Genomic DNA, 12646 nt, shown 5'->3' on the forward strand with positions numbered 1-12646 from the left:
CGAAGTCTCGCACTTTCATCCATCAACTTCGATCACTTTCTGATAATCATAACATATACTGATCTATCTACACCTGTCGGTAGAATAATCAACAAGGCTTTTATGCTCTCTCGATTCGCTCGACTCGCTAGAAAATCTACATCATATCCAGCATCTTTCAAGTATACCAATCCTAGATATTTCAGTACATCAATCAAAATGGCTACTACCCAAAATGCAAAGATCCCTCAGGCCAAGAGGATGTTCGACGGTGCGACGCATAAGTTGGATGTATGGACTATCTTCACGTGAGTGTGGTGTTCGAATCGAATGGTCAGGTTGAAGAGGGAAGAAGGAGAAAAAGGAGAAGAAGGAGAAGAAGGAGAAGGGAGAAAATGGAATGTCATTCAACCTTTGTGGATGAAACGTTCTAAAAGTAGAAGCGGTATAAATGTATGCTGATATGTCGTATACGATTGATATGATAGCCCAGCAAACGTCCCTCCAGATGCTATCAACTTAGGACAAGGATTCATGAATTGGTCACCCCCTGACTGGATCACCAAAGCCCACCACGACGTATTAGATGAGAATGTCATGGCTCACCATTACTCCCATCCAAGAGGTAGACCAAGATTGCTCAACGCCATTTCTAAATTCTATTCACCTCAATTCACTAATCTCGGTGGAAGGGAGTTGAAACATGAGGAGATTTTGGTGTCGGCTGGTGCAAATGGAGGTGAGTAATGAGCTCATTTCGGATTATTTTGATTGTTGTTGTCTATATCTCTGCTATTATACACGTTATCGTCAATTCACAATGCCATTATTTTTACTATATGTCTCTGACGGGTTATATCGAATCCAAGGTTTTAAAGGACCGCTTGCTGATAATAATACCTTCCACCCTCCACAGGTATGTTCGCAGCCCTCACAGCCCACTGTGAACCAGGAGAAGAAGTGATCTGTATTGAACCTTATTTCGATCAATACTACGCCTCTATCCATTTCCAAGGTGCCAAACCTGTATTCGTACCCCTTCACCCACCTACAGGAGAAGGTGTCAAAGACGGTTCAGAATGGACTTTGAACATTGATGAATTCAGAGCGGCTTTCACCCCTAAAACAAAAGCGGTCATCATCAACACACCTCATAATCCAGTTGGAAAAGTTTTCACCCAGAAGGAATTAGAAGATATCGCCCAAGTGTGTATAGAGAAGAATGTTTTGGTCATTGCCGATGAAGTTTACGATTGTATGGTATACGATGGAAAGAAACATGTTAGGATCGCTACTCTCCCTGGAATGTGGGAGAGGACTTTGACTGTCGGTTCGGGTGGTAGTGAGTTGGAGTTCATCTCTCACTCATTCGCAGACTGGAAAGCAAGAAATAGATTCGGAGCTGATGGATTCTGAATGATATTGATAGAATCGTTCGCTTGTACTGGTTGGCGAATTGGTAAGTCTATCATTTCACACATGTATCATACCCCTTGGATCCATCTGTCGGATGTACAATCTGCATGATAAACCTTGTACACGCACATATGCTTCCATCTGATCATCCCCGCTGATCCCTTAATTACTCTCAGGATGGTTGATCGGTCCCGCTCAGCTCACTTCAGCATGTCTTGCCGCCCACTCCCGAATCGTATTCTCCACCAACTCGCCCATGCAAGAAGCCGTCGCTATAGGTTTAGAACAAGCCAAAGAAAGACATTTCTTCGAAGATCAATTGAAAGCTTACGAGGAGAGAAGGGATATCTTGACATCTTACTTTGATCAAGTCGGATTACCTTACACCATGCCTGAAGGATCATATTTCCTCTTGGTGGATATAAGTAAAGTGAAAGTACCTGAAGATTACCCCATACCTGAGACTTGTCAGGGTAGAGGTAAAGATTTCAAGTTCTGCTGGTGGATTGCTCAGGAGTTGAAAGTCGTTGGAATACCTCCTTCTGAAGTGAGTAAGATGTTTTCTTCTTTGCTTTTGACGATGACTATCGGAGTGAAGGGGAGATGTATAGGAAATCATTGGCATGATATAAAGTTTACAGACTGACGCATCTGCACTTCACAGTTCTACTGTGACGAACACGTTGAGATCGGTGAACGATTCGCTCGATTCGCTTTCGTAAGTGATCAACCACCCTTTCCCATCTGGTGACATATGGCTGATATCTATGTCGTCTGAATAGTGTAAAGATCCAGAACTTCTCCATGCCGCAGGAAAGAGACTTCTCAGGTTGAAAGAGTTCATCTAAGCATGTAAGGGGATATTATATGATATAGGATATTTAGTAGATTTACCAAGGTCAAGTTATTATGCATGGCGATTGTATATAATCTACTGTGACAATCTGTATGGAATGGAAAGATTAGCATGTGGTTCTGGTCATGTTTGGTTGTGTTTCAGGATGCCACGCCAAGCCTTGTGATGTTCTATTTTTGACCCATAACTCACAAGGTCCACAAGGTGACATGTCCTAGTTTAGATCATTCCCGATTGCAGAGGCAATGGTTTATTGAAGCAGATCTTCATCCTATGACACTGGTGCCGTCGCTGCTGTAGCCATAGACATCCCACACTACTTGAAAAAGCACTATGGATGCATAGTAGAGAGAATAATACAGTGACAACCAGAATCCCAAAAAGTGACGTATGGAGAAGAGGAGATTCCAATTGATCATTAATTGTTAGTTGTTACGTGTTTTAAGGGTAATCTTACCGTAGTTGCTGGAGTGTTTATGTTTTGTACCGCTTTTCCATTCTTTCATCATATCATATCGAAAAGGAAACAAACAATTCGCCTTTCAATCCAATTCAGTTCAATTCGCTTCGACTGTCTATCATCATTTCATCCTCGATCACCAATATCAAGCACTATCAAGGACCATCACAACGTCAAGTCAAATTACCCTCGCTCAACACCGATCGGAGGGACAAGTTGATTCAAAGGATCTACAATACATCATACAGTGGAAGAATCTAATTCATACACAGACCCACATTGTGCATATTATCGGAGTCTGTATCACTAGTATAGTGCGAGCAAGTATCATTGAAACGTGTTAGAGCGCAAGGTCCTTTAACAGGATAAAAATAGAAAGACAAAATACGAACACGACCTTGTAGGATAATTGCAAACATGGATAAAAATTGTATGTTTTGTTCATTTTCATCTCAACATCGTCATCATCGTCACTCGTTTCCACCTTCCACCCCTGCATAACCCAACCCCATTCATCTCAAAGTAATCTATAGCTGATCATATAATCTCTTCTTTCCTTTACTACCACAACAACCTTCCTTCATTCACTCATCGACCTATCATCACCATGTCCAACCCGTCCCCTACACCCGATGGCGCTCCTCCCCGTCGTGTATCATTCCCCATCGACCCAATCGACACTTCCATCACCCCAGACCCATCCACCGGCCCTCTCACCTCCTCACCTCCCGGATCGCCTACCCTCCCTCCTAGAGAGTCCAATGCTACTCCCAATGGAGCAAGACGACGAACTACCACCGCACCCAATCGACAGGTAACTCTAGATTCTACACCAATGAGTCAAAGGAGACAAACCACCGAATCGAACCGATCATCTAACAGAAGAAATCCCTCTTTCGATCCTAATGCGAGTCTCGTCAGGAGAGTCACGACTGTCTTGTTCACTCCTCCTAAGAAAGTGGGAAAGGCACCTACTTATTTGGGTAGTATAAAAGCTGCTATTATGAGTACTTGGTTGTGAGTTGCTGTCCAATTCGCGAATTTGTGCGATGGACTATATTTGGGCTGATCAGATATACGTTATACCTTGCAGAAACGTGTTGCTGGTATTTATCCCTATCGGATGGGCGTTATACCTTGCTAAACATAGTGGTGGGAAAGATAGTATTTCAGATACAGCTGTTTTCATCACGACTTTCATCGCCATTATCCCTTTGGGTAAGTAGTTCGATATCCGGTATGAAGAAGAAAGTATTGGACTAGACTGATTTTTGTCCTGTGGTGATTGTACGTAGCTGGTTTACTGGGTTTCGCAACTGAAGAAGCTGCCTTGAGATTAGGACAAACCCTCGGTGGTTTACTTAACGCTACGTTGGGTAATGCTGTGGAGTTGATCGTAGCTATCTTAGCTCTGATCAAGGTAAGTAACCCAACTTCATTCATGGCAGGGAATAAGACATATGACGCTGATATTGGATGTTGAATGTTGGAATGATGGGTTTAGTGTGAATTACAAGTCGTACAATCTTCTTTGGTCGGTTCTATTCTCAGTAATATCCTATTAGTCCTAGGAATGTGAGTTGATATAACGCTCAAAGCCTCTCAGGTGATGGGGTGTTCCGTGACTGACACATCGTTTGTAGGTGTTTCTTCGCGGGAGGAGTTAAATTTGCCGAACAAGCCATCAAATCTACTGCTGCTCAACTCAACGCCTCTCTGCTCTTAATCGCAGTCATAGCTGTCCTGATCCCCTCGGCATTCCATTTCTCAATCAGTTCCAGTACTTCCAATACCGATGCCGACCAATTAGCTCAAGGTGAAGGTGCCGACTTGTTGGCTATGAGTCATGGAGTGGCGATATTGCTCTTGTTGTTGTATTTAGGTTATTTGGTATTCCAGATGTATACCCATGCGGTGAGTTTTAACCCTTACCTGTGTCATTTGAATTGTGGTTTGGTCAATGCTGATACTGATATTAATTTGATGGATTGGTTTAGGCATATTACATAGATGACGAAGTGACTGGTTCGACCGCCTACCCAGAAGCTATCACCAACGTATCTGAGAAACTTCGATTCAGGAATTTCCATAGACACAAGAAGACGGACGAAGAGGAAGCTACCACCACTGCGTCCGACTCGACGGTCCATTCTGGAAATGTCACTAATGCCGGTGGGGCTGTTCCTGCCACTCATGGACCTTCGACTGTCGTACCGGAAAACTCGACTGTGCAAAGACAGCATGAACAAGAAGAAGAGGAAGATGATGAGGAGACGCCACAGATGAATGTCGTCTGTACTATTGTGAGACAGCGCTTTCACTTCACCACATTGACATGGAAGACTGACCAGGAATGGTATCTAGGGATTGATGGTACTTATCACTGTGATCGTTGGAGTTACCGCCGAGTTTCTGGTCGACTCGATCAATGGTCTGGTAGAATCACATCCATCCTTATCGGCAGAATGGGTCGGTCTGATCCTACTTCCTATTGTAAGTCGTGTAAGGCAAAAGTAAGACTCACGCAACTAACCTCTATTTGATAGGTCGGTAATGCAGCAGAACACTTTACGGCCGTCTCAGTTTCGGTAAAAGATAAACTCGATTTGTCAATCTCAGTAGCTGTAAGTTGGATTCTCGATGGATGTTCGCAGTCTGTGGGAAATCACGACTGATATAAGTACATCTTTAGGTCGGCTCATCGATCCAAATTGCTCTCTTTGTCATTCCGGTTATTCAATTATTGGCTTGGACAATCGGTAAACCCATGACGTGAGTCGTACCTCATTGTGCAGTAAAGTGCTATAGACTAACAAATCACCAAACCATCTGCTCTTCACACAGTTTATTATTCGATCGTAAGTTAGCTTTCTTATCACATTCTGATTGTCAACACCAAGCTAACTTACTTTTTTTCTCAGCTTACGAATCGATCGTACTATTCTTATCTGTTTTGATCGTCAACCAAACACTGGCCGATGGACGATCCAAGTGAGTCTCTTACCATTTCCGATGACCGAGACATACTGATGATGAGCGTAATATAGCTGGATGGAAGGTCTAGTTCTGATGATGTTATATCTCATCATCGCCGTGTCATTCTGGTATTACCCTGTAGGCTTCACACTTATTCAATTGCCCATATTTTGTCTGAGGCTTACGTTTGTCAACTGGGATATAGGGATCATCGACAGCTACTTTATTGGGATGTGCCGAGTCTTCCAGTGTGGTAGGATAGATGCCACGATATGACAGACTGCATCGCTGTCGAGTTTTTCTATCTCAATTACAAAAATGTTCCTGTTCAAATTCTCTGTGTCATTGTGGGGAATGGTCATCGTATACACGAATCTATCATATAATGCTTTATATAGTCTGGGGGGAGAATGTATCTATAATATTATGCTTCATACAATTCTGCGCGCATGGATCTGCTTTATCGTATCTGGTGAAGTGGAGCTCTCTCACAATTCCATCATGTCCTCCTTATCTCTCTCAGCTGGTTTGAATACATCTCCAACATGATCGTTCCCCCTGACCAAAAATGAGAGATCGTGTGACTCGGTGAAGTACCTGGGTCTAAATCCATTAGAAAGGCGAGATAAAGCTTGATATCTCTTATAAGATGAAGGTTTGGAAATACCACTACCACTACTAGTTCCACTGAAAATAGGTTTGTTCACGCTACTACTGCCACAATTCGAGGTGGATCTGGTCTCTTCTGATTTCATCTCGCGAGAGGATTTAGAAGAGATGTCGTTGTCAAAGTATGTATTTGAAGTGCCAGTGATAGGGTCGCATGTAGGTGGTATCTCATCCATGTCCTTGTCCTTCTTGTTCTCGACGTGAGATGAGCGTTGACATGACTTTTCAGAAGAAAGGCTAAAGTCAGGTTGACTGACTTGTTTGCCACTGTCAGAGTCGGATGGCACGAGAGTAAGTTCAGAGAGCTTCTTTTCTAGCTGCGAACTCAGCGATATTGTAGTTTCTGGCTTAGTCGACCAGAGCACGGTAGTGGTTTAAGAGGAATTTCAGAATTGAGTTTGAGTTTGCTTCTGCGTTTTTGTCGATTGAGAGAGAGTTAAGAAAAATGCTCACCACAATCACATTCACGGCAAGTGGATCACAAGTTGAAGAAGCGTCTGGTCCTCGGTTCGTCCTGCCACTGGTCCGATAGAGTGTATGTCTGGAATGTCAAGGTAAAAAGGATGAGAGAAGACAAGAAGATCGAACCTTTCATTGACCTGTTTTACTGACGAAAATGCATTGCCACAATGAGTGAGACATACAGTATCGTCTTTCTGTCGAACGCTAGGGTTGGTCCACTTAACTCCGAGGTAGCATGCCTAATGTCTCTGATGGAGGTCATCATAGTACCTACAGCCTTAGGGATCCACTGGCTCGATCGGTCCGAGAAGACCTTCCTAAGTTCATCTTTATTGTTTTGTAATGTGCTTGAATACCAACCAAGAATGTTGCCCTCGACAATAGGCTTTCCCAAAGCTGTCCATGCCTTATGGGCTTCTTGTATATATATCTCACAGTCTGTAGAAAGATCTCTGGACCGGTGGACTTGACTTAGTTCGTCTTGACTCAGAGATCCTCGTCCTGTTGAGTCGCTGTACAGGGACAATCTCAGTCGCCTGGGGTATGAACGAAGATTGAATGTTATCTGCCATTGGGTTACCCCAAGAGATGATGTGATTGAATGCAGTATGACAGGTATGGTAGTACAATCTATGGACGATTGCCGCACAAATACATGTAAGAAATACAAGCTGTTGCAGCTTTCGCACTGACAGAATTGTAACCTTTCATTCGAAGCGGCGAGCACTTTCGTATGTGATCTCCGGATGCACAGCTTGACAGTACCTTCTTCTTTCCTTTCTGAATCAAGGGGTACGTCTCATATCATGTAAGAACGCTTTTGTATCCTGCTTGATAAGTGCACAGACAAAGCTTCTGCTGTTGAAGGAAGCAAGGGAAGCAAGGATACTTTACTGCAGAATTATTTGGCTGGTCGCAAACCTGCTATGGTATGAAAGGACGATACAAGGTATCATTTACTGTAGTCACTAAAGCGCGAACGCATGTGGTACGTATAGTATGTTTCATGCTGCACTCCATTATTCAGCAGCTGATCATTACCGTTGACAATGTTGCGGGTGTCAAGGGTGTATTGGGGCATTTCAGACTGACTGATGCTGTGTGTGGACCACCAACATTACTCGTCCCCTATATGCCTTGTCACTGTGCCTTCATCTCTGTGATGTACACTGACAATTCAACCTCCAACTACACTACGGTACGTTCCTACGTCGATCTCGGTCCTTCAATCATTACTCCCTGCGCACCGTTCTCACTCTGGTCAACAGCAAGCAAAGCTGGTGGCAGAGTATCATGCCACTCCTTACATTTCGTCTTGAAACGCATTTCAGACTCTGTATCACTAGCAATAGCGAACAGAGTTTCTAGAATTTCTCTGTGTTGTAAGAAATTGTTATAGCTTGCTTTGAATCTTTCTCGATGCGCTGTACTTTCTTTGTCCCACTTGTTACGTTGGGCAGACGAACGGAAGTGAGGGTCCAATTTTGACCTATCGACAAGTGTCTTAGCGTCTTCCACAGCTCCAGACAACAATTCTGTTCCCCATTGGATATATAGATCGCTGGTTGGCTGAGAAACCTCTTTCCATCCCTCAAATTCTTCCTGAGCGTGCCGCTTACGTGCCTCAAACGTTTTTTCCAGAAGAGTATCGATGGTTCCCGGATTCTTTAGCACTTTGTAAGCTAGTTGATAAACCCCGGTGGATTGACTGAACAGTTGACCACTCTTCACTACCCTTATTAAGAGGTGGGTTCTTAATTCGGAGCGTTCAACGGGTTGGGATAAGACAGTCATGATTTTCCTTGAACTTTCTAGCTCTTCAAAGCTTTTTTTCATCGTCTTTTCAGCAGAGTCCATCCAGGCTTTAGCATTGTTATGTAAGATATCTTTCAGCTCTTTTCTTATAGAGGCAGTGGATGGATCAACTTGTATCATATTACTGAAGGATATCTTCCCCCCTTCCTCACTGTCGCCACCGTCTTGAAGATCATTCAATCTGGTCCAAGCAGATTGAGCGTTCGTCAAGGCTCGGGCATACCTCTGAGAAAGCTCTGTTACCCCCAGGAGTATATTCATCTGCTCTTCCGTCAGTGCCTCCTCACCGGATATAGTCAAGGCTTGTACCTTTTCAAGACATTCTTGCCATGGGTCACAACTTCTGAGGAATTCGCTTGATATTTTGAGTGTGGAGAGTGCATCCATCCTGTCCACGTCGTCTTGAGATACCATTTCATGCTCACATCCTAAAGTTCCCACCAGAACACTGCCAACTGATTGAGATGCCAGAGCAGACCCATTCGTCTTCGGTTCTATCCATTGCCATGACATGGCGGCTCTTTGTCCTAATCTTGATGATCGAGATGGTATGACGGAAGTGTTTCTATTCCAATTTAGGTGTCTGTGTTATATCAAACAGGGGAGTGGCAAGAGTCTCGGAGGATGTCCCGAAAACTGACTCCTGACGAAGTCATAAAGGATGACCAGCTTTCAGTGCAGCAGAGCTTGTATTTCGATTCTCTTTGGCCTTCGCATCGCCTCAGAGATTCAGTCTAGACCTTTAGCATAGGTAACTGCTGGAGCGAGGGAAATGGCAAAGTGCAGCACATGGTCGTTGTGAAGCTGTCGCGCTTTTTTTTCCTCTTTTTTGGAGTATGCAATCAAGACAGATAATGTATGGGGCAATTAGAATCTGTGATCTGCAATTAGGTGCATTTGGTTCTTCGAGAGGTGTATCATAGTGGAAACGCAAGACAGCTGTACCTCCTGACAATACCTCGAAGAGACAAACCTGCAAATCTGCACTTTAACAGTTATCAACTATCTGAAGCACAGCTCTAACGAATAGCCTTATAGCATGACATTTCTGCCCTTTCAACCTCATCCAGCGTCGATTTCCACCCTTGATATGCCTTGGTTATCTCATGAATATCATCATTCCTGGTCGTCGAAGCACAATGTGTAAAGGTAGGTTTAAACCGATCTATATCTTGCTTTGCAGTCATCCAGGCTTGGCGTGAATCTTCAATAGTTGTGTCTTTATCACTCAGACTTTGTATATACTTTGATCCAATTTCAGAACCCCCTGTTAAAGTTTGAACCGCCCATGGAGTAAGAGCCTCAGTGAACTGGGATAGTCGGTGAATATACACATCCTTAAGGTCACTGACACTGCTGTCTGTCCTTGCTCTCTCGGAGAGCACTTGCTGTTCTCTTTCTGCATCACCTTTGACCATCCCATATAACATGTCGGCTGAACGGGTGTAAGCGGATTGAGAACCGATATTCTTCGTGAATAAGTTTTGCATCGTCTTAATGTCATCCAGTTTTAGTCGACCTCTTCGATTGAATGAATGTAGGATATCAAAATATGTACGATTAGCGATTTCATAGTCACCTAGAAGATCGTTGTAGCTGTCTCTAAAGGCTTGTCTAGCTTGGGCTTCGGTTTGACTCGTCGTATAAGCATTGATGGTGATTGATGGCACGGTGATTCAAAGAAGGTTTTGTAGGACGATCCAAGTGCGGGTTACAGATGCAGTTTAGTCTAAGTGCTGGTAGTGTATCACCTGTAAATTCGGGCTCAACAAAGAGAAATGGTCTGAACAGAAGGTTCTGGCATTACGCCATACTTTGTTGGATGTTGGAGATGTGGCACCGAGAAGAAGACGACGAAAGTGGTTGAACCCCTGTTCGAAGTGTCAATGCTGTGCTCCTCTCCATCTTCCCCACACAATAGTCTGGTTGTTCCTTTCTGATTCTGATGTAAGTCAATGTCATGCATACTATATCTTCATTCGAAAGCGTAAGTTCAGGGAAGGAAGATCGACACAAAAGAAGAATTTGACTCTGGCTCCTCCACTCAACCGTCGGTCTCTGGTAGACATGGCCGACGGTGATCACCTGATAATACTCCGTGATAAGGGAATCTCTTGCCAAGCCACAATCGGATACCGACTCTACGAGTAGCCTCTGCTGGATGTTTCAAGTGGAGGATGGATGTGTATCTTTGTTAAAACATCAAAACAGAGGACTGCATGTATTTTACTCCTCGGGTTGTTAGGGCAATTCTCACTGAAGATTCGACATGACCTCGGTCATGGAAGAGATGACATAAGTTCCACGGATCCATCAGCATCCTCCTCCACATTTATGCGCTGTTAATGCTAACATCGCGATGACCACACTGTAGGATGTCGCATCCTGAAAGATATATAAAGGCTAACAATGATGAAGAACACTTAACCTCATCCTTCTCCTTCTCCTTCTACGTCTTCTTCCATCTAGCCAGTCACCACATCAAAACGGAAAGAGACGATAAAATACAATATACCATGTCAGAAATGATTTTAGCTGGTAAACCGACTATCCGTATGGGGCTGGGATTAATGGGATTAACATTATTTGCGGATCAACCTGTCTCGGATGATGTTGCCTTTGAAGTCATCAAGTAAGTTGACTTATACATGTACACGTGATTCTGCAGTGATACTGTACAAACGAAAGATCTGTAGGCTGACAGTGAGAGCTGTTTGATGATTTACTTGTAGAACTTCTTTGGATGCTGGTGCTACCCACCTTAACTCAGCGATGTTTTACGGATCTCCATCCGATAAATTGTCGAACCTCAAATTACTAGGGAGATTCTTCAAGGCATACCCTGAGTACAAGGATAAAGCGATATTGGGTGTCAAAGGTGGTATGATAGGTGCTTTTTCAGGATGTACAGGAGAGTGAGTGATGTCGTTCCACACACGATAAGGTGATTGAAGTTTCTATTGATTGATTGATCATTTGGAACAGTATCGACCACTTACGAAAAGAACTTCTAACCGCTAAAGAATTATTGGGTGAAAAAGAAATTGATATTTTCGCTTGTGCGAGAGTACCTGATGATCGGTATGTCAAAATCTACAACTCGTTGTACAATGCAGTATATTGATAATAGGTGAATCAACACACCATGTAGACCATTCGAAGAAACGATCAAGAACCTCATCCAACTTCAAACCGAAGGTTTATTCCGAACTATCGGCTTGTCCGAAACATCCGCTTCCTCCATGCGTCTAGCTCATCAGATCGCAGGAAACCTCATTTCCTCCAACGAGATTGAAGTTTCCCTCCAAACCTTACTTGACCCCCTGATTGTAGAAAGTATCAAAACTGCCGAGGAATTGGGTATAATCATCATTGGTTATTCACCTTTCGGACATGGTTTGTTATCTCGTCAAACTCCCTCTGGAGAAGGGGATTGGAGAAATCACCTACCCAGATTCCAAAAAGAGAACCTCGATAGGAACCTTGCTTTGGTTAGGGATTTGGAAGAGCTGGCGAAGAAAAATGAAAGGAAATTGACAGAAGTCATTTTGGGTAGTATGATTGCTTATAGTCCTAATGTGAGTGGACCTTCATTGTACGATATCTCATGACAGTGAGGTAGCGGTGATTCCTATATTTGAGAGTATATTCTGTCAATGTCAGTACGACTTATAGGCTGATTGTACTACGCTGCTTGATATCAGATCCTCCCTTTACCAGGATCCAAGAGCCCCAAGAGAGTAGCAGAGAATAACGCAGCTGCGCAAGTGAAACTCTCTGAAGAAGAGATGAAAGAGATCTTCGAGATACTCAATAAGAATCCGGTAATTGGTACAAGATATCCTGAATTCGGTATGGGAGCTTTGGTAAGTGTTCGATTCATAGTACTCACAGGATGTCATATGTTGACTTGCTTGTGGTTCACAATGTAGATGAAATAGGTAAATTGTTTGTGAAGAAGTGGAAGAGGAAGTAAAGGACATTCTGATAGATCGAGTCTGAGGAGCGTGAAT

At 43.4% G+C, this 12646-nt stretch overlaps 5 protein-coding genes across 5 annotated transcripts; 3 read left to right on the top strand and 2 right to left on the bottom strand.

Moving 5' to 3' along the window:
* Positions 1-198: 198 nt before the first annotated feature.
* V865_000769 (uncharacterized protein) lies at positions 199-2243 on the top strand (the record flags this gene model as incomplete). The annotated part of the gene is made up of 7 exons (XM_066224597.1): positions 199-287; positions 468-718; positions 896-1321; positions 1409-1438; positions 1572-1942; positions 2060-2113; positions 2178-2243. The coding sequence occupies 7 exons, from the start codon at positions 199-201 to the stop codon at positions 2241-2243; spliced, it is 1287 nt and encodes a 428-aa protein (XP_066080694.1).
* A 1075-nt stretch (positions 2244-3318) lies between these two features.
* Positions 3319-5949, top strand: V865_000770 (calcium/proton exchanger; the record flags this gene model as incomplete). The annotated part of the gene is made up of 13 exons (XM_066224598.1): positions 3319-3728; positions 3805-3929; positions 4007-4131; positions 4216-4286; positions 4355-4625; positions 4709-5014; positions 5076-5204; positions 5258-5335; positions 5404-5483; positions 5556-5569; positions 5633-5702; positions 5759-5825; positions 5893-5949. 13 exons carry the CDS (start codon positions 3319-3321, stop codon positions 5947-5949), a joined length of 1803 nt encoding a protein of 600 aa, XP_066080695.1.
* Positions 5950-6175: 226 nt separating this feature from the next.
* Positions 6176-6532, bottom strand: V865_000771 (uncharacterized protein; the record flags this gene model as incomplete). Its single annotated transcript, XM_066224599.1, has 1 exon — positions 6176-6532. The coding sequence occupies one exon, from the start codon at positions 6530-6532 to the stop codon at positions 6176-6178; it is 357 nt and encodes a 118-aa protein (XP_066080696.1).
* Positions 6533-8024: 1492 nt separating this feature from the next.
* On the bottom strand, positions 8025-9146 carry V865_000772 (uncharacterized protein; the record flags this gene model as incomplete). The annotated part of the gene is made up of 1 exon (XM_066224600.1): positions 8025-9146. One exon carries the CDS (start codon positions 9144-9146, stop codon positions 8025-8027), a length of 1122 nt encoding a protein of 373 aa, XP_066080697.1.
* Positions 9147-11149: 2003 nt separating this feature from the next.
* V865_000773 (uncharacterized protein) lies at positions 11150-12565 on the top strand (the record flags this gene model as incomplete). The annotated part of the gene is made up of 5 exons (XM_066224601.1): positions 11150-11265; positions 11366-11548; positions 11619-11714; positions 11785-12211; positions 12338-12565. 5 exons carry the CDS (start codon positions 11150-11152, stop codon positions 12563-12565), a joined length of 1050 nt encoding a protein of 349 aa, XP_066080698.1.
* Between the last annotated feature and the right edge of the window lie 81 nt (positions 12566-12646).

The sequence above is a fragment of the Kwoniella europaea genome, chromosome 1, assembly GCF_036810445.1.
Source record: "Kwoniella europaea PYCC6329 chromosome 1, complete sequence".
Classification (NCBI taxonomy): Eukaryota; Fungi; Basidiomycota; class Tremellomycetes; order Tremellales; family Cryptococcaceae; genus Kwoniella; species Kwoniella europaea.